Raw genomic sequence first — 21,839 nt, forward strand, 5'->3', positions numbered from 1 at the left:
ACTTACAGAACTTCCTTGAGCAGTACTTTCACATCTAAATACCCCACAGTTGTATTCAGAGATGCTGTCCTTTACCTTAAGCAAAATTAAATGTTGCAGTGAAAATAGACAATATAAGCACATTGGCATCCTTCCCAGTAAAGGGAATATGAAGTAGTTTTTATTGTTCCTGCCAAGACAGCTGTGTTTTAGATTGAAATAGTCATCACACCATTTTTCTATTTCTAGCAATAATGCAGCTTGCCTACCAATAACAAATGTCTTGTATTTTCTCTGGTACCAAAACACCCCATACTTTTGTTGCAACTCTGCAACACTGTGTCTTAACAGAAGTGCCTAATGCAGCAAATAAATGGGTTTAGCCATGCAAATGGCAGGAAATTCATAACTGTCACTTCTTCACAGTTTGTATCTGTTGTACACATGTAGGGCTTCGTCTGATTCCTCTGAGCATTCATTTTATGTTTTGATATGGTAAGCATATTTTTAAAAAATTTCAGCTTTTAAAATGCCATCTTTGGACTCCAAGATTTCAGAACTATTCTATCTATTGAAGGTGGACAAGGCCTCTGCAGCTGTAGTGACCTTTCTAAAGGTGTTCCCTCTGTCTTCATTATACATTTGAGACACAGTTTCTATGGGAAACATCACTTCATGATTTCTGCCTCTGTCATACAGGAAATCTCCAGTTTTTACCTGAAGTTGCTGTATTTTATTTCCTTTGTTTGTGGGCTATTTTAAATGTGAAGGGGTGGGGATGAGTGATAAAAAAAAGACCATGGATGTGTATTTCTATACAAAGAGCCATTATTGAGTCTTTTGCCAATGTTAACTTGCACGTGTACTTGTCCAGTAAGCATAGAATTCCCCTCCTTTCACCAAAGCAATAATAGTAATAATGATAATAACAAGGAAAAATAAGGCTGACTTACGCCACTGCTGTTGCTTTCTTCCAAATAACCAGAATTTACTGGCTGCTGTTTGCAGCTGGCATTGTTGAATGGTTCCAGGCAGCAAAACAAGGCTAGCTTGCTCCTAAGGTGGGTTTATGCCCACCTAAGGTGGTGGGTGAGAGACTGGACATAGTCCCACGCTCTTTGGGGAAGAAGGATGGTGCACACCTTCAAAAAGCTTTTTGTTTTTTTCTTCCCAAAGAAAGATGTATATGTAGCGGTATTATGGGATACAGGGAATGAGGGTTCCCAAGCAAATCTGGATAAATCAGGTGGAGCAAAGTAAAGACACTTCCCAAATTAAATCCGGCTGAGCTTGGACCTTTAAACTGCAATGAATGAAAGTTTGATTTTCCCTTGATATACAATAGATGTGTGAAACTGAACTGTATTTCCTCTCTCCCCACTATCCAAGCTCAATGCTGCAGTGCAGTCAAAGAGAGGGTTGTAAATGCTCAGGTCATGTGTGACTGTAGCTGGCTTTGACTGGGAATGGAGGCATTTAGATGCTGTATATGAAAGGAAAAATAAATGTTCCCTAAACTTCGTTACTAGTGTCTCCAGAGCCAGAGGTACTGACATGGCATGAAAGTGTGGGAGGAGAAGTGAATTACTACCTTTTTCATCCTGATCAGACAAGGCTTTAAAAGGTGATGCAGGCTGCCTGCTCTGAAGGTGAAAAATCCTCCTGCAGACCACAAAGGTTCAGATCTGCAAAAGCTTCAAATACTCATTTCCCCAGCATTTAAATGTTTGAGGAATTTTTGCATGTGTTTTTGTCCACCGACAAAAACCAGAGAGATGAAAATGAGTATTGAATGCCACACCTTAAGGCATGAGACACAGATTCAAAATGCAGATGTTGAGGAAAAATATGAGCTTGTATTAAAATTTGCAGGGCCTGTGGGCCACTGAATATCTAAATATCTGCAGTTGTGTTAAAGTGATAACTGCTTAGTGGTGTTTGTGTGTGCATTTTGATTTAAAATGCAGTCAACGTAGCACAAAAAAAGGCTTTACGTGTATAAAGAGCAGGGGTTTTTTTCTGGGTTTGTTTCTTTCTATTTCTTTAATTCCACTATTTAAAATTATACAGGAAGTGTGTGGATCTGATGAGACTCCAACTGGGTGTCTGTGTACCTATGCAGAAACCCAAGGTGAAGGCACTAAATGGTTTGAAGTCAGTGTGTGTAATGAATTATTAAAGCACTGTCAAAACAACTATTTCTTTTGCTTGAAAGTCTGGCCACTGTGGTTCCAGAGGTTACGTTCACTGGGTACAGAGTAGGGAAGCTGCAGAGTGCAGAGGGGTAAGACAAGACATGCAAAGAGATGAACATGGGCAATACGTGGGATCAGGACCCCAGGTCTGAAAGATGAGAACCACACTGGTATAGAAGATAAACCAGCATAGTGATCATTTGGGTGTAGCCTCGTGTGTGTGTATATATATATATATATACATATATAGTTATATAATAGTCATACTGTTAAGCAACTGTTCAAAAGTCCTTTGGACGAGGAACACTTAAAGGAGGGGGCCAGTGCAGCAGGCGCTGGAAGAGCTCCCAAGGACTGTGAATGGAGGAATTCTAATGATGACACACATTCCAAACATTAATTCCATCTCTCAGTTGTTCCTTTGGAAGTTTTTCTAAGCTACAGCACACAAATACCCCAGACAACAGTGGAAGGGTCGCTTTATTTCCACATGTACAGAAAAAATTCAGAACATCTGCAACCTGAAGTACTTCAGTGTACCTGAGTAGAAAGCTTACCAATTCTCCAGACTTCTACCTGGCATTTTCCTACTGTCTGTGGTGTCTGGAGGTCTGTCCAGGTCCTTTGCTCCAGGAAACAGCTAGACATTATACCTTTTGGTTTTCACTGCATATCTGGTCAGTAATTCAGATGCATTGGTTATCAGTCCAAAGACAAGGACAAGTATCGCCCTGTGTTGAAATACCACAGCCCTACAAAATCATTAGTCCAATACTCCTTTTCCAGTTGTGACCCTAAAATGTCTAAAAGCTGATACAAAGCACAAGCATCCAAAATTCAGAACATGTGTTTGTACATGGAGCTTTGCTGCTGCAGGGCTTTTCCCCCCTGTTTAGCTAAGCTGCAGGCTAGACAAGCCGGAGAAGCACATCCCTTGATGTAGTCCTGCCAGCAGCCTCAGCTTTTGAGGCTCTGAGCCAGAGTTAAGAGCAGTTCAATTACTAACACTCAGTCTTTTGTTTCCTCTGCGTTGCCCACAGAGGTGCTTAATTGTGCTGTAAAAGATTATTACTGCAAAACTCAGTCTGCAGTTGGATTTTTTAAAGGTTTCTTGTGCGCACACAGATGAGTAACAGCGTTGAGCCATTCCTAGCCTGGTCTGTAATTGAGGCCCTGAGCTCTTTATCAGTGAATCATAGCTGTTTGTGGTGTCTTACTGGGCAGAGCACCTGAGATGCAGTAGTATGCTCTAGATGGCAGTACATTTTTAAACTGTATCAGGTATTATAAGCTTGGTCATCATAAATGGTTTATTTTAATGCTCTTTGTATGGAAAATGCATATTATTTCTTTTCCTGTAATGAGCAGCAGCACATTATACCTAGCTAATATTTCCCTATTGCAATGTCTTGATCAAATTGCAGTTTGTGTGTTTCGTGTTCCTCTTCCTCCAGGTCCACTGATCAGACCACATCTCCCAGACCTAGCACAGACTCTCCTTGCATCAATAAATGTTTATGGGTTATGGTAGGTAGAGGAACTGCCTTGTCAGTAGAAAAAGAATGGGGCTGTGAAGTACCTACTTCCTGATTAATCAGTTACGATTCATTTGGGTTTTTTCAATCAAAAATTAATATTCCAATTGGAAAGGAGATGGGAAAAAGTACATGGCTAACAGAAAGGGTTTAAAAGAAAACTTTAAACAAGGCTTGCAATGGAAAAAAAAGTAGTCAGGGTCAGGATAACTCAGTGGTTGAGTTAATACAGTTTTGTTAGAGACACATGCTTTATGTAGAGGAAGTGTATGTTATTCCCAGATTTACTCATCAAGCACCTGCCAGTCAGCATTGTTGATCCCGTCTGTGCCTCATGCAGACTGAATTCACTATCAACAGGTCTGCTACAGCCCACTAGATACAAATTCCCGCTCTGTAGCAATCCAGCGCAGTTTTTGTGACACACACAAGCTATAGTTTATTTGCACTCATCAGGCTTTCAATATGACATAAAATCATTGTAACATAATGCATTATTAAATATATTTTCCAGCTGAAAAAGATAAACTTGACAGACTGTCAGTGAATGTTTTCATACTGTTGAAAAGGTTAGCAAAAAAAACCCCTGGAGTACATCCACCCATTAGCGTAAGAAGAGCTCACCAAGTACTCAGAGCAAGAAACTGCATGGAAAGAGCTTGCCCTCTGCCTTGTTCTCCATCAGGACCATAAACAGAATTTGAATTTTACTGCTAAATTTCATTTAGACAATGATTTGTATGAGCATGGTTGAGTGTATGGATTATTCACAAAGCATTTACTTGGGCTGTTTTTTGGGTTTGGTGTTGCTTGGTCACCTCGATAAAATGTGGTTTTTGCACTTTCATGGGTGACTGAGTATGTTTGTAGATGGGAAGAGGGGAAAAATGAAAGCTGCTAAGTGGTGTGAGTACTATTAGTGTGATTGTGAGGATCAGTTGTGAAGCTGAGTGGGAATTCTCAGGAGATCTTTTCCCTTCAGTTTGCATACTGGAGGGTAGTGAGGGCTGGAAGGATACCCTCCAAAAAACAGAAACCAAGAACTTCTGTGGAGCTAGGAGCTCAGCAATTGTTTATGAAGGCCTCTGGAGTTTACATTTTCAGCTGGACAGAGGCAAGCCTGAATACCCTGCTGGTCACAGCCAGCCAAGGCTTGATAAAGACAGGGTCCTGAGAGCCCTTTTGCAAGATCAAGGTGTTTGGCTTCAGGATCCTGCAGTGTTGGATCTGCCTCTACCCAAAAATGCCTTTGGCCTGCCTCTGGCTCATAGGAGAAGTCTACAGAGGTTTCCTTACCTGGGGCAGTCAGCTCTCTGTGAGATTTTTTTGTTTTAATGAAATGAAGTTGCCTTGGTTCTGAGTAGGTTAGTCCTTCTTTTTCTTAATAGTGGAAAGATAACTGCTTATTATCCTTCCTGTGGAAAATTGCTACCTTTTACTTAGAACTGGAATAACCTTTTCTGAAATGTCAGGCTTTCCCAGAGACTGGAAAATCCAGATCTTAATGTGGTAATATCCTTTCTGTGGAAAATCTCTACCTTTTTCTTAGAACTGGAATAACCTTTTCTGAAATGTCAGGCTTTCCCAGGGATTGGAAAATCCGGATTTTAATGGTGGCTGTTTCTAAACACGTTATTGTAATAATTACTAATAACTATTCATGGCTGTTATAAATCAGAGCCACAAACACTACTAATGTTGACTTTTGATTTCCACACAAGCAAACATGAGTGATTTTGAGATGTTTTTTAGATGTAGATGTAGCTGAAAGTACATGTTGATCTCAGTTATCATCTTACACTGTTGCAACTCTGAAATCTAGAGGACAGGTACATGCTGGTCTGTTACCTCAGATTTACCACCAAAAAACTGCAAATACAGACTCAGCACAGTGAGAGAGCTGAGTAATCAAGCAATATCCAAAGGTAGTAATAAGCAATATTTGGTTACATGGAGGAGCATTTTTTGGTTAAAGAAGGCTTGAGTGTTTTGTTAAAAATTCATTTACATTTCTGCACTACATGAACCTTTAGAAAATTACATATGTTAATTGCTGGAGACATTTCTTCCTTCTCCCAGAAAAGACAAAAAGGGGAGGAAATCCTGTTTGTCTAGAAATTACCCACATAGAAAGCTTTTCTTCTTCCATTTTTATGTGAGCATGCAGGGTTGTTCTATTAAAGAGGTATTTTTCATTAAAATAATACATAAATATTTTATTTAATGAATTTGTAGCCTTAAGGCTTGACTTCAGTACACATGAGCCAGTTTCTATTTTTTTTTTAACCGAAACTCCTGGTGAACTGAATGAATTTCACATCCCCTAAGGAGATACCTTCACACAAGTTTAAAAACCAGAAATGTCTAATGTTCTCTTCAGGTGCATGTTTCTTGCTGTGATGGAGCACCTTAAGCCAGGATTTGGCCCTGGATATGTCTTCAGGCAGGAATATCAAAGAAACCTCTCTTGCACCTCGCCATATGTCTGGCTACTAAAAATGGAGTTGTCAGCTTCCAGTTGCCAATCCATTAATTTTTTTTTAAAGGTTAGGGTTATTTTGACAAGTGACAGAGTACCCTGATACAAACAATTGGAATTGGAGGTTAGCATATCTAAAAAGAAGGAGACACATTTTCTCAGTGCCTTTTGGCTTACATTGAATTATTTTGGAGAGGGAAAAACCCCTTTATTTTGTGAAAGGGTTAGAATCTGGTCTACGTTTGCATTACCCTTGCTGCCCAAGAAGAATTTATTTAGCTGAAATAGTCTCCTATTATTATCTTTCTGGATGTAAAATGCCCTGAAGGTGGAAGAGGAAAGGTCTCTCCTTTTCCTAACCTACAGCTGATGGTTAAATCAAATCATTCCTCACTGTGAAGAGTAGCCTCTTGGCTATACAAAAACCTTTTACCCAGCATCTTTCTTGGAAGATAACTTAATAGGGAAAGATTCATAACTTCTGATACAATCTTCTTGTCTTCAAGTTCAGACCAATAGCCCAAGCAAATTATTTGAGATGAAGTTCCAAAATTAACCTTATAGAATAAGGGAAAAAAATAGTTCTAAGGTTAAAATGAATCGAATTGAATCCATTCCATTCTTTAAAAATAGACTAAAAATTTCCAATTTTTGGGGTTATCTCTTATTGACCTCTTGCTGCTGAGGGGAGGTCCAGGTGCCTGGACTGCCTTGTCTTCTCTGCTCAGATGTTCAACCTTATTTTTTATCTCAATTTACTGCATATATTGGTGCCAGAGGGAACATTTCCACTTAGCTGAGGCTGAAAGTAGGCAGAATTCCTGAAGAATGCAATATGAAGAGGCATTTTTTGGAATGTGAGAAGTGCCAGGGAATTTGGAGTACTGCAGCTGATTGCTGCAGTGCTGATTCCTGTGGCAGTGATTCCCAGGTAAGGCCAGTCAGGGTGGCTGAAGAGATTTAAGTTCTGTGACTGAAGCATTAGGGAGAGAAATGCGCCTCAGTGACTCTCTATCAGATTATTTTGCCATGGGAGCAGAAATGGGAAGCAGGTCAGTCTTTAAGGTTTTTGTGAAGTTTTCACAGGATTTCAACACAAGGTCTTGGCTCTCTGGTAATACCAAATGAGTGACATCTGCATGCATTTGTGTCTGTTTGGGGTAAAGGAGCCCCAAAGTTCTTGCCTGGGGGAGATTCATGATCTGTGATCAGGATATTAAATCATTCCCTCTTTTGGAGAGTCACTGCGTACAGATGTTGTATAACAGGGATATTGATACTGGTCTGACATCTCACATCAGGCAAAACACACATGGCTTTGAAAACCAGCTTATTTCAGGGGCTGATATTTTATTAATATCCTTCTTTTATTTATTATTTTATAGTAGCATCAAAGTGAAGCACATTTGTAGGGAAAAAAAAATCTGCTTTTAGCAGTTATTTTAACTGTTGTAATGAAACCTGCCATTATTTTCCACAAGCAGCTTTATCAGGGACTACTGAAAGACGTGTCTTGATGTTAGGGAGGAAAAGCCAATATAAGGATTATACCATGGTTACCTATCACTTCATCAATGACAGCTGCAGGCAGGACACCAGGTTTGCTACTTTCCCTCACAAATCACTGGCCTGATCTTCTGCGTTGCCACATTTTAGATAACAATGGGGATATTTAGTTATTATGCTGAGCATAGAGACCAGGTTTAATTGAGCCATTAGGGATATGCATTTTTTGCCACTCAAGAATGTCTTACAATACAGGGGGAAGTCCATTTTTATCTTGAAGATTATTGCTCTAAGCGAGAACTAAGAGTTACAGCTCTTACGTGAGAGTGGTTATTTTTCTCTTGGTTGTGCTGTAGTTACTCACTTACAAGAGTGGGCTAAAAATGAGATTGCACTGAGAACGAGATAGGGCACAACTAACACCCTGTGTTTAAGCTTCCGACAAGTCCCTCTGAAGTTTTCCCATTTTTTTTTTGGTGGAAGTGGGAAGTAGGGCTAAGCAGAGCTTTTACAAAAATCAAAGCAGTGTTTTCCCCAAGACTTCATCCGTTTACCTTGTTTATTATTATTCCCTTAAATGTGTCTTTTTTATGGCTTCTGTAGAGGAATCAGAAATCCAGAGGTTTTTTTTTTTTTTTCATCAATCAAATTTCCCAACCACAAGTTTTTCCTGCCTGTATTCCTACACAGTTAATCCTACCTTTCCTCTGAGGATCTCAAAAAATGAGACCAAGATCCTGATATCTTCAGAAAACCCAACTTCAACATTCACAGGGAAAATTTGTACTTTCAAGGCTTGCAGTATTCCACTTTGCTCATTGAGCTTGTGTGTTATTTCAGACACTGCTTCTCTTTACACCTCTAAAGTCATTGTGGTCTTGCAGAGTTAGTGCAGGTGTGTACAGAACTCACCTGTTCCGGGTCACTGCAGTGATGTGAATCACCAAAAGCATCTTTGAGATGCATTGGGTTGTTGAACACAGGTGGGGTACATGTTTGCCTGTTCATGTACAAGATCTCCTTATGCTAGCAGAACTTTAAAAAAAGCCAAATTGGGGGACAGAAAGGTCAAAGAGAACTTAGAATCAATGTGAGATGAAACTTGACAATTTTTCTAGGTGATGATAATTTCTCACTGTAAAGCAATGACTCTCCTGTGTCCCTGTGCATCCACGTATCAGGAAGGAAGAACCAACCAAGAAGTAGTTGAAGATTGGTGCTTATTGCATAGGGTCAATAAAGCTGCTTAAGTTCTTTGCATTTGATGTGTAGCATGCAAACAGCTACATCATACTTAATGGGCTTTTCTTTCTTGGCTTTCTTTTTTTTAATGAAAGGTCTGAGCCCTTCGGATCACCCAGCAAGGAGCCCTTCTCTTCCTCCTGGTTACTCTGCTTGGAACTTGACCTGGGTCATGAGAGATACATCCCCTTTCTTCTCCCACAGAGGACGACACAGTGAGTAGCATGAATATGTTATCCTCAAGAGGCTGCAACTACCTGCCTAAGGTTTTGGTGTAATACTGGAGTAAAGCAGCACAACTCAAATGTTTCGTGGTAAAATATCCATACTGGCAGCATCTGAGGGCACTAGTAAGCCTTGGTGTCCCTTCCCAGCTGCCCCTGGGTGTTCCCCCACCATGCCCAAGGGCCCAGGAGTCCCATTTCAGCCCAGCCCAGCCTGAGGTCATTGCCATCTCTGTGGAGGTGCCTGGTGACCTTAACTACCCCAGCCTGCCCTGCTCCCTCAAAAACAAGGTCCCAGACTGTAATATTTGACCGATATGTTGAAATTCACCAATATTATAAAGAGATGAGCTGTGTACTGAGCTTTTTGCTTTCCATCTCCTTTTCTAACACCCATCCCTTCCAAAATCTGGGAATGTGTTTTCATCTGTTCTCTGGTATGACCTGTTTATTGGCTATCCATGGCCATTCCACTGTGAAGTACGATGGCCGTAGTTCGGGCTGGACTGCACAAGGCAATATCTAACGTGCAATCCAGAAAGTGACTGCAGCAGAATATATCTACTATATATCTACTACCAGTCTCTATGTGGGGAGATAAGGTGCTGAGAGGCTAATAAGATTTACTCACCCCAAGCCTGTAATTATCTGCTTGAGGGAAAAGTTTGACCTACCTATATGAAGGAGCCCCATATTTCTTCAAATTTATGTTGCAGCCTTTTATGTGTGCAATATATATTCTTTCCACTGGCATACAATATCTGCTCCTAGCTGTTGTATCTGCTTGAGTGATGAGGACACACCAATTTCATTTTGGAAGCAACAGTAGTACAATCTTTTTTCCCTTACTTGGTTTTCTCAGAAGTTGCAAGAATGATTTTTAATTTATCCTTTATTACCTCTTCCTAAACTCTTTCAGTTTCTCAGTAATACTATTCTAAGGGAAGGCTTTGTTCTTAAAACCTAAGAGCACTGATTCCATGTGACAGCATCACATGGAGATAAATGTACTGCATCTCAGCAGAAATGATTTATGATGATTTTAGCTGATTGCACAAGACCAAATTCTACCACATTCCAACCATCTGTTTTGCAAGGAAAGGCAGGAGTTTGATGAGGTGTTACACAAAATACAATCTTCACTCAGGACAAGTCTAAATTGTTTTCTTCTTCAGCAGGTGTAATTCAGTATATACACCTTGAAATTTCTGGAGAATCTTGAGGAGGGGCAGGGGTAATTTGTTTTTTCTAGCTTTGCAATTTAACATTTACAAAAATTTAGAGTAAATGGTAGCAGTAGCCCTGGAAGCCACACATTTCAGTCTGGAACACCCCATAGCATCACTGTGCAGACACTTCCTGCCACTTGAGATTTGCAGTACACAGAGGACTGATGTGTGTATGTGCAGCAGAACCTGTAGGCATAGCCCGAGACTAAGAGGACACTTCTTACCTACCACTTTTACTCTTCTGCATACCTTCAGCTTATAGCCACTGGAATGTTTATTAATAAACTTCCCAGGGAACTGGATTTCTGTTCAGAGCTGCTCTGTGCATGACAGGGTGGATAGTTCCTTTCAGTGGCTGCTTACTGGCCCTGGATCTACATGGCTCTGTGAAGGTCATGCAGGGACTCAGCAGAGTGAGGAGGAGGACAAGGTTAGACCATCCAAGCTCTAGGCGAGTCCTCTTGTCCCAGGACCCAGTCTTCTGATTAGTGGTTAATCCAAAATCGCACGATAAATCATAAGCAGAAATAAAACCCAGCAGCCTTTTACTACTAGAGTGTTTTCTTCTTCTGTCAGCTTTCCTTACTGCTCCCAGTGTGACTGATTACAGAGTGCTCAGTAAAACTTCTATCAGAACTTTGTTTGCCTAATCATCTGATGGGACCCATCTAATTAACTGGCTGACATTGCTGGAGTGGGGCAATATTAGTTGTCTTAATTACACTTTCTCTGTGTTCTGCTATTGGAGAAATCTCTGAAAGAGTGAGTAAATATGTATGTGGTGTCCTTCTTCCTCTGCCAAACTAAGTTCTCTTTTGCTCAGAAGTAAAAATTCTGACTGACTCTCTCTGGTAGTTCTGGCAGGAACAGTGCCTGATGATATCTTTGAAACCGAATGCAGCAATCCCAAAAGATAATCACTGGCACCACAAGACACTTGAGTTGTGCATTCACAAGACTTCTTTTCTATTTTGTCTAGAGATTTTTTAGATTTGTCTCAATCCTAGCACTGACTAACCATCAATCATCTCAGAGATGCAAAATCCACCTGCCTTTCGGGAAAGAGAGTAAAAATCACATGTGAAGTCAAAATTATCTGGGAATTCAACCTGTGAGGCAGGAAGAGATTTTAAATCTCCAAATTTTTTATATCCTTTTGTTCTCTTGAGGTACACTCAGACTGTTTCCTGTGGCTAGAACAAGCTTCTAATGCATTCTGCATATGTGGACTTATGGTAGCATATTAATCTCCCATTTGCAGATCTGATGGATCTCTGTCCTGAGGCTTACATGAGTAACTGCACCCAGCCACATATTTCATTTCTTGTCCTGGCTGGTTGAATGTTAATTTTTCTCTTCTGTACAGGTATTCCATAAGAAATCAATTGTCCACTGCATAAAATCTTATGAGCTTGTGTAACAGGAGTTCCAGATGACAGCTGCCCCTCCGGACCTTCATGCAGTTAACACACCCCTCTGTGCCTCATCCTCTCCATCTCCCTGGGCCAGGCAACAACTGCATCTGGAGCTTTTGATCCTGGCAGGGTGTGGCAGCTGTGGAAAGTGCTACTGATTAGAGCAAAAATCAAATGCAATTCAACCCACCTAAACTCTGCACTGAAAGAACACATTTCATGAGAATAACAGGCCTAAGGGTTGCTATGTTGGACCATTTAGGAAGCAGGAGATGGCTTTTTCTTTTTAGCTCTTCGTATATTACTGTGCTGGCTTTGTGTCTCTTTGTCACATTATCCAGTAGCAGCTGAACTCCTTGGCTGCTCTGAAGTAGCACTGGGTAGAGTACTGAAGTACCTCTCCCAGGTAATATGGTTTACAGATTTTTTTTTTGCCCCCATAAAGTTTAGGAAGTAGTGGTGTTTTGGATGGCAAAGTCAACTGGGACTAAAACTCAGGATGAGAGCAAATTTGGCTACCTAGTCACTATTGTGCTTAAAAGCATCTAGAAAAGGTGAGTTCAGCAGAGGAGGAACACACACCTACAAGAATGCATAATTATTCACAGCTTTGATTTAATAGGTACTAAAAGCCTAATCCACAGGATGGCCTCTATTAACAACTCATTAATAATTTCACTCAGCTCTATGTCTTCAGAAAACTAATTTGACAGGGTTGTTGGGGGTTTTTTTACGCTTTCTAATGGAATGTTGTCTGTGATGAGTTCCAAATTTACTGAATTGGATTTACTGACTAAAAAATAAAAATGCATTGGACTAATTTTACTATGGGATAATTTGGGGTCATTCTTGCTGCATATTTGATGCTCAGTGGCACGACAGTTGCTCAGCAAGGTGTCAGATGATTAAATTTTTTTCTCTGGTAGGTCATATCCACTATTTCATTCATATCAGATGCCATATAGACACTGCTGCCACAAAACTCAGTGAGTCTGAACATCAAACAAAAGGGAAGATGGAGAGAAAGAGAGCACCAGCCAGATGAATTCATGTTACAGTTAGCTTCCTATGACTACTTGTTTGGTAATTCTACAGCGAATCAGACTACTACTGACATTTTCAGAAAGATAAAGCTGTTGTGATTCTTGGCTAGCATGGCATAATGAGATGTATGGATACAAACTGATTGTCACAGAAAGATCCAGTTTGGAGGTGAGATAAAGTCAGGAGAGGAACAAGGAGAATGCTACTTCATCCCAGAGGAAAACTGAGTCAATGAATTCTTAGTAAAGATATTGGGAAAGTGATGTATCATCTTAATTCAAACACATCCTTTTTGCAATCTTAGAAGATCTAACGTAGTTTGGAAATAGCATTATGAATGGAATAGGGCAAGACTTCAATTAACAGCCGTTACTCACACCACATTCATAGAATTTCTCCATATAAAATAGCAGATGCTGTGACCCTGTATATGTTTGCAGGAATTCTTGTTTAACAATTAGCTGGTATTTTGGCCATGTGCAGTGGTGCTGAAATCCAAAGGGAGGAAAGTCAGGAAAAGCAGCATCTGCCTAGCTAAACTGAAGGCTGTGTTAAGCAAGAAGGAATACTAGGGAGAAATTTTAACTTTCTTTTCCTTATATTGTCTTTCATCTGCAGATAATATGCCTATGACAGCTCAACATTTTTCAATAATAAAATAACACACAGTAAGACAACAAATGTCTTTTCTTCCCATCTCTCAAGTATTCATTTTCTCTAGAGATCTTTTGAAATTCATGCAAGAGGTTCCTTGTATGAATTGTCAAAATATGACAGTTCATCCAACTACTGTTTTGTGCCAACTGGAGCATGTTTTCTAACAACTGCTGTTAGTCAGTACTTCTTTTTTTTTTTGCTAGAACTGGCATTAGAAATGCACTTTCATGTATTGTTTTTGCTGCATGCATGGGAGACTTGGTGGACAAATATTTCTTGTGTGGATAATGAGCTCTGACACTTCTTGGAGCAGGAGGAAAGAAAACGAGAGCTATTGCTAGTTGTTCTCCCAACACCCCTTCCTCACACCTCTCTCTGTAGCTGTCTTGAAAGACTGTGCTTATAATTGATTGATGAAGGAGTCCTGGCCCTTTCTTTGTAGTTTGATTTCCACTGAACAAAGCAGCTGTCAGAGATTTTGGTGATTCAGCCCCTGGTGCATGCTGAGGAGCTGGGTGGATATAAAGTAGATGCTGTCATTTTTACAATTCTCTTAACAAATAAATGAATAGCTGCGTTATTGCTGTTTTCTCTAAGCAGTGGCCCATCAGCTGTGGCTCACTCCCCAGAGGATTCATTTAAATGCATCTGGCATGAGGAGAGCTCCGGGCTCCACAGGGAGGCAGGCAGCTCGCTCTGTGCTGGGCATCAAGGCCCAAGCACCCTTCCCAGGGTGTTGCTGGGATATTCCCTGGGGAAATATTTAGCTCCTCTAAAACCTTTTCTTCAGAATGCAGTCTAACCTTAAAGCCCCTTCCAAAGGAAACCTGAGTGGTTTTCCTTCAAGGTGGGCATCGAAGGGACGAGCAGCGCTGTGCTACCAGCCCTGACCCTGTCCAGCAGGCACCACCCCTGGGTGCTGGGGAGAAACTGGCCCCACTGAACTCTTCCTTGCTGGCAGCAAGCTCTGAGGAGCCCTTGAAGCCCTGTGAGGGTACAGCAGCAGCCCTGTCAGTAATTTCAAGGTCAGGGCACCGTGCTCAGAGACCTGCTGGTGCGGAGGAAGGACACAGAGAGCGATAAGCTAACTTGTGCTAAGTAGCTTGAAATTAAAAGCAGGTCCCTGGTGAACACAGGCTGTGTCTCAGGGCAGGGAGAGGAGCTAGCATGGTGCCCAGCTGTTCTCCTCACTGCTGACCTCACAGGTGACTGAGGTTCATCAGATGGGATGGACCCCAAAGCTGTGCTGAATGGAGCGATGCTGGGGGGCTCCTCCAGTGCCTCCCCAGTTCCCCACGTCCCCTGTCAGGCCACATTGCTGCTCTCATGTTTGTCAGCTCCTGGAGCAGCAGCCCAAGGAGCAGGTGGTGATTATTGGCACAGGCATTTGCTATGGGTAGTAAGACCCAGGGTGCCTGGCAGGGATACATGGGACATAAGCATCCCTTAAAACGTGCAGTTTGCCCTTTCTCAGAGCTGGGCAATGGAAGGAAACAGGTGAAAGTGTCCCTTCAGACTTGCTTGCTCAGCAGGAACAAGGCAGTTAAGCCCTGCAATTGTTTTTGCTATTGAATTTGTGTGACTGCCAACACCTTTTCCCTTTCCCTTTGGGCCGTTTTTCCTGTGCCCTTCCATCCTGCGGTGGATTCCCTCATTTTAAATTGCTACTGTATCTCCAGTTACACAGCTGAAATATAGCACCAGAAATTCATTTGCAAGAATTCACCTCTTCTTTGCTCCAGTAAGACAATGCTCACTTCCAAGGACCTGGCCTGCATTTAGGTCCTCCTGGGTGTTCAGCAGGCAGGTGAGCTGACAGCCAGAGAGCACAGTGTCTCCGATTTATGGTCTATTTTCAGGGAGAAATACTTATCGCTGCAGGCTTCTTTGTGGCACCCTGCATGTGCACCCTGGTTTGGTGAATAGAAATTCAGAATGGCCTGATGTGGCAGTTGAAACCCTTAGATTGAATGCCCTGTGCCCTTTTGTACTCAGAGGGAATGGGAAGGCTTTAGGAACTGGCTCTGTCACTAGGATTAATAACTGGAAAATCAATTTGTCATTTCCCTGTCATAAATTAAAAGCTTATAGGCCTTATAACATGAGTAAAATAGAGGTTAGTGGGTATTGATGGAGGTCTCAAAGCTCACTCAGCAGAGCAGATCTCCACTACACAATTTAAATTATGTCTCCTCCACAAGGAATATCTGTCAATATTTGTATTGAAAAAAGACATCCTGTGCAAGAATATTTTATCTGTTTCTACACTGCTGCTGCGATTGTTGCTGCTGAAAGAGTTCTTGAGGGAGACTGTGGTCCTGACTTGATCAGTGTAAGTGACCTTTACATTGTGCATTTGTCTGTAGATGTAGTATAAATTAGTCATGTGTGAGCTGATGAGGTGCCAGTGAAGTTGTACCTCACTAAGCTGGTCCTGCTGAGAATAGAGAACCTCTCCCTGCTCCCTTGGCTGTGGCAGTGTGGTGAGAAAGCAACCACACCCTTCCAAAGGGGTGCCCACCTGAGAGTAATTGAGGAGTGATTTGTAAGAGTCAGCAGACCAGGAGGGAAAAGGATCTTTTAAAGTCAGACACATGTAGAGCTAGAAGGGAGAAGTCTAAGAGAAATCTACCTGCTGGTGAGAGTTTTGTGGTTGAAAGGAGAGATGGTTTAGACCAAATAAACCTAATCTTTTGTTGTGTAACTGAAGAAAGGATAATCAGAATAGTTTAACAGGAACAGGGTTTTTTTATCTATCTCTCTAAATTAGGCTATTTTTGCTCTAAATAAGGTATGTTTCTGTGATATGTTGTTACACAAATGATCCAAGATGACCTAAAAATGAATGATCCATAATTTGACGTGCTGGAGTGTAAAAAGGGTACTTCCCACAGATTACTGTGTTTTGGTGTATGATTTATGCTACTATTTTAAGACATTTGTTTATTAGAAAACTCTAATCAGTTTAATTGAAACAGATGTGGTTGCCAGATATTTTAGTTATCTGTGCGCAAATTATTGTTGTTAGGTATGTTGCTAAAAAATAAATAAATTGACACACTCACAAGACTCTAACATAATCAGACAAACACAGATTCCAGTGTCTTTTCAACTGAATAGTAGCTTAATTGGCTTTTCAGTCTGTAGTTAATATTCTGTATCTTTTTACATACCAAAAGCTGAACTGATTTGTATCTACAGCCTTTCTTAAACAGGTTTTTATCTTATTTTGATTATAAGCATCACTTTTGTTTCCTCTTTAAAAGCATAATGATGATGAAATAAACTTCTAATAAATGATCTGTTCTGCCTCTCTCAAGCCCAGCAGTTGCAGATGAAAGAGATTGTTGGACAAAGAGTTGTTTGTTCTGTTTAGGAGGTTTTTTTATTTATTATTTAAAAAGAGACTTTGCTGTTTTTTTCTATAAGGAGCTTAAATTCCTATAGAGCATTTAGAATCTGTAGTGTCAATATAGGTCTGACATAAATGCCTGTATTTGGTTTAAATCTCTGTGACATCTCTTTTAGAAAATCATCAGAAATCACAAAAAATGATCCCACTTTACTGACTAGGCACAGTACTCAAGTCCGAAAGCTCTGTATCTAGTCAATTTATATTGATAGTGGGTTTAAAAAATAATCACTAGAAGTTGTGTTAGTTTTAATTGCCTTTCCTCCAGTGTTTGGCTTTTCAGTAAAAGGCAGAATGGCCTCTATCCTGCTTCCAAAGGCACATGGCTACTGCTTTCTGTGCTTAACTGGGCAAGAGAACAATAAACTTGGTGTAGCCTTTAAATGTTAAGACAAAAGTGAAAAAGGAAGGAGAAACGCTATTTTTTTTATGCAGAGGTATAAAAAATGGCAGGTGATTTGTGGCAGCAATTCAAGTATTATGAAGGTTTTGTATTTGCAAGTGTGGCTTATGTGGTCTTGTAGTAGCTAAGACCAGCTTCCCAGTGTAAAAAAAAAATTATTGTATATAATTCTTTTTTTATGAAGTATATTACATTGTCAATAGTGAAGGACATTGTGAAAGAAGGAAAGCCTGAGGGTAGGAAGTTAATGTTAGCCTTGGAAGACTGGATGCTGTTTGCACAGATTTTTCTGTGTTGCATCAGATAGCATTTCTTTGTCATCATTTCTTTGTACTGAATAGGATAATAGCACTGAAATTTGTGTCTGATACAGGGCTAATTTAAATAAGAGTTTATGGAAAGTGCCGATATTCTGGTGATGTGAGGGGACTATTGAATCCTGTAAAAGTTGCAAGTGTGTTTCCACTGACTCCCAGACACTGTGGGATGTGTGAGCCTCCCTCTCTTCCAAGGAACAACCTGTTGTAAAGGACATTCAGTGTGACCACAGCCGGCACGTTAGATCATGGCCACTTGTCTGTAGGCTATTCATTGCAAGGGAAGGAAATGGCATTGCTGCTTGCCTTTTCTTCCTTTACTTTCCCCGCTTCAGGCAGAGTCTTTAGCTGTCTGCAGGGGTCATAACACTCAATGTGGTGACTGTTACTTGACTGTTACTTAATCACTTACCCCAATTAAGTTGTACCAGTTGTAGGTCAGAGGCCTGCTGTGTTAAGGGCTCCACAACTGATTGATAGCTCTCTTTTGAGATGGGGATTCTGGAAAGTGAGACTGAAGTGGGGAGCAGAGCTGGCTATTGAGTGCTTGTGGCACCACAATCAGACTGTCGGGGGGGACTGGAGGAGGAGAATGAGAGCTCCTTGAGGATATCCATGCAGGGCCTCTCTGCTTGGGTCAAGAGGGTTAGAGAGCACAAAGGCTTCTGTTCCAAGCAGCTGGGCAGGAGAGGAAGGGAAGCAAGCAGCAGCTGCTGGAAAGCTGAAGAATATGTGAGATTGATCGAGAAGAGAAATGCGCTAAGAATGAAATAGTTGATTTGAAATGATTGTTCTTGCCATGTGTGGTCCTTGGCCTGGGCTGTCCCATTTGTCATCCAGTGAGTTCCATCAAAAAAATCCTTGTATGAGCTGTGTTTCTCCCCTCTGTATTTTTTTTGACAGTGCCTTAAAACACATACTGCTCAAGGTGTTCCCTGTGACTAGTAAAGATAATATATGTTCTATAACCTGTAGTTGAGTGTTTGGTTGCTCTTTTGTCCATCTGGGCTTAGGTACAAAGTTTAATAGACTCCTAACACTTAACAGAGTTTAAAAAATGTTGTGTTTGGTTTTTGTTTTGGTTTTGGTTTTTCTAAAGACCCTCTAAGGGACTAGAAATAAGTGGTCTGAGGTTTGGATGTGATATTGCAGTAATAAACTCCATGAATATATCCACAGTTCCTTGCTGCCTAAATTGAAGTGTGCTTCGTGCATCATGAAATTTATATTGATAACTTAGAGGCCTGAAGAGAGTAGGGGCTTGTGCATTTGGATTTAAGGAAATGTGTGTATTCCTTGTTACTGCTGTTTGTGGTGTAAGTGGACTCCTTATGTTATATGGTTTCCCTGGTGTTGTGAAGTATTTAAAATGCTGAGTGAATGATAAAGCACTTGATTAAGAAAATCAAATATAAACTGGAAAAAAGACTCTGTTCCTTCCCACTTGCTGTTAAAAAGGCAAATTAGCTGGGAAAAGTATAGCAAGAGGGCAACAGTATTAACCTTCAGCTTAGGAAATATTTTATCACCAGGAGACTAGGCTGAACCACATAGATCTGTGCCCACAAAGAAGAAATTAGATGCTTAATAGAGAAAGTAATTGAAGTTTAAAAAAATCAGGTAATTTCACTAATTCAGATTATTTGTTTCACAGTAGGACAGAAAGAAAGTGTAAAAGATTCCAAAAGCAGCTGTATTTTTTTCCTTGGATTTTTTCAAATGGATCTAGCCTGTTCAGAAACACTGAGTTAGTTCAGAAATCATTTCTTTATTTTACTGATTATTGTGTTAAGTGCTGGCTGTGGTGACAAAAGCAAATATATACAGGGCATTCCAGAAAATTAATGATCCTGACAATTAAAAGTAAAATCCTTGCAGGTTGCCGCTACATGTTGTGTTAAGCAACTTGAACTATGGTGTGATGGTAAACTGGACACTGGGAAGTGAATCATAGTTGTACCAGCAGGATAATGGGTTTCTGAAAGAGAAATATCTCAGAAAGAGAAATCTCTGTTGGAGGCAGTTGCTGGCTGTGCTGCCTGGAGACCGACGTTTTGCAGCAGCAAGTCAGGTTTCTGCTGCTCCTGTTGTCTCAGGAAAGAGTTTCAACCCAGGGGTCAAAATGTCACATCCCAGGGTACAGTCCCTATGGCTTCCAGCATATTCCAAATGCCCAGGATATATGACTCTCTTTGTAGAGACCTGTGCTCACCGAGGTGGAACATGGGCATGAATCACATTAGGAGTCTTTGCACTCTAATGGTCCTGGCTGAATTTGAAGCAGCATCCCAGAAGAGATTGGCTTTCTGTCCCATTTCATCCATTGACTGAGCTATTTTCCATTCAGTCCAGATGATGCCTTTTCCCACTTCAGCCCGAGCTGCCCTTTGACCTGTCCTGAAGGGGAATTACTGGCTCTTGGGCATTCCTTTTGATTTGCTGCTGCCTCCGTAATGAACCTCTCTGTGTGGCCCATTTCAGGCCCATTTTTCCTGTCTGTTTATGGAATTCCCTATTTCTTTCTGCCTCGTTACGGAAAAAACCAAGCCCTAACTTACTGAAGTATAAAATGAGTGTGCATACACATGTGTATGTGTGCATACCTTCCAGCACAGAGGACATGGGATTTAATTAACCTGGTGTGTTGCATGTCCATTTTCTTTTTCCAGTATTTGACTGCAACTTTGAATCTCCTTGTGAGCTGGAATATTCCTTTACCTCAAAAGATCAGGAAACCCCCAACAACGCCTGGGTCAGACTGAGTGCAGAGGAAATCTTGCATCTAGACCTCCTGGATGGGCCAGAGAGAGATCACTCTGAGAGCACACCCAAAGGTAAGATGAATACAACTGTGCAATGTCATCAGTTGTGGTTAGTTTTAAAATGAAAACACTCTTGCTTCTACCCCCCAAAATAACCCTAACGGAAAATCCCCAAACCCCACGCAAGCAACCATGTCTTCCTGAAGTGCTAAAGACAGCTGCCATCCCTTTGCTTCAGCAGATAATGAGTAAAAACAGTGACAAACAAAAGGGGAGCGTGTTCTGCACAGGAGATACCTGTTTTCATCTAAAGACAAGCTTCATTGTATATCTGGGAAGCAAAGTATCAAATATAGTCTTGTGTAATATCTGATTTGGGCTGGCCCATGCCATGGATGATACTTGGATGAGAACTGTACTATGGTGCCTGTGTTTAAGGTCATTCAGGGTTTGGAAGAGTCTGGCCTTATCTTTGCTCTAGGTTCTGTTTACCACTTGTGTGTTTGCAGACCATTTTAGGCAATATCCTTTTGTCCAGGGCTTAGGTTGTCTGTTTGGTAAGAAAACAAAAGATGGGCTTTGTCCTTAATATAAGAAAAAAGAATCTGTCTCTAAAGAGAGCTAGGAGGTTTCAAAAGATGGGAGTGCAGCAGACTTTTTTCTTTTCTTGGAAAAAGATTTGGTTTGTTGGAATTACTTTTCCTGCTTATGACCATATCTGTGAACAGCAGCATATTTCATTAAGATTGTAAGTTCTGAAAAGATTTTTAGATATATTTGTGCTCTTCTAATTCTGGAAAAGCAGAAAAATTCTTAACGTCCTTTCAGCTTAGTGACACCTGCTTGGAACCTTTCTCTAGAAGGTGGTGTTGGTCAGAATGGACCTACAAAAATGGAAATGGGGGAGTTAAAGCTACAAACTTTATCCAGGAAAACAAAGAGGTGTCAGGAAGGACAACAAAAATTACAAGGGATATGGAACAGTTTCCATAGTAGGAAAAACTAAACAGACAAAGATACTCTATTCCATCTGTGGTGGCAGGGGTTAGAGGTCTTTAAAATGCAGATTGAAGAGCATTGGAAAGCAGCTGTGAAGTGGTGGGTTCCAGGTTTTTGAACAAGCAAGCAGAGACATTTTTCATGTAGTACCTGAATAAACGGTGCTAATAAAATACATGAATTAATGTTATGGGGCCAGAAGTGTGCATAAGTTTAAAGAAAGTTCAGATGAATTCTTGCAGACTACATTCATCACTGGATGTTTAATTCAATAGTCTGTTTAGAGTCAAGAAGCCTCTTACACAGAAGGCTGCAAGTGAAAGGATCCTTTTCTTAGAAGCCAGCATTAAAGACAGAACTTGACTTTGCAGAGCTGCAGTATGACTGCTTGTAACAGTTCTTATGTTCAGGCAAATACTGAGGAAATTTTCTGTGCTGCTT

The 21,839-nt window shown here is 40.8% G+C and overlaps 1 protein-coding gene across 1 annotated transcript in view; it reads left to right on the forward strand.

Moving 5' to 3' along the window:
* ALK (ALK receptor tyrosine kinase) overlaps positions 1-21,839 on the forward strand; it is a 312,464-nt gene that overhangs the window by 74,840 nt on the left and 215,785 nt on the right. Inside the window, exons 3-4 of the mRNA XM_069008374.1 lie at positions 9,032-9,151; positions 20,307-20,471. Of these exons, the coding sequence (XP_068864475.1) occupies positions 9,032-9,151; positions 20,307-20,471 (285 nt within the window). The remainder of the gene's footprint in view (positions 1-9,031; positions 9,152-20,306; positions 20,472-21,839) is intronic.

Source organism: Aphelocoma coerulescens, chromosome 3 (assembly GCF_041296385.1).
Source record: "Aphelocoma coerulescens isolate FSJ_1873_10779 chromosome 3, UR_Acoe_1.0, whole genome shotgun sequence".
Classification (NCBI taxonomy): Eukaryota; Metazoa; Chordata; class Aves; order Passeriformes; family Corvidae; genus Aphelocoma; species Aphelocoma coerulescens.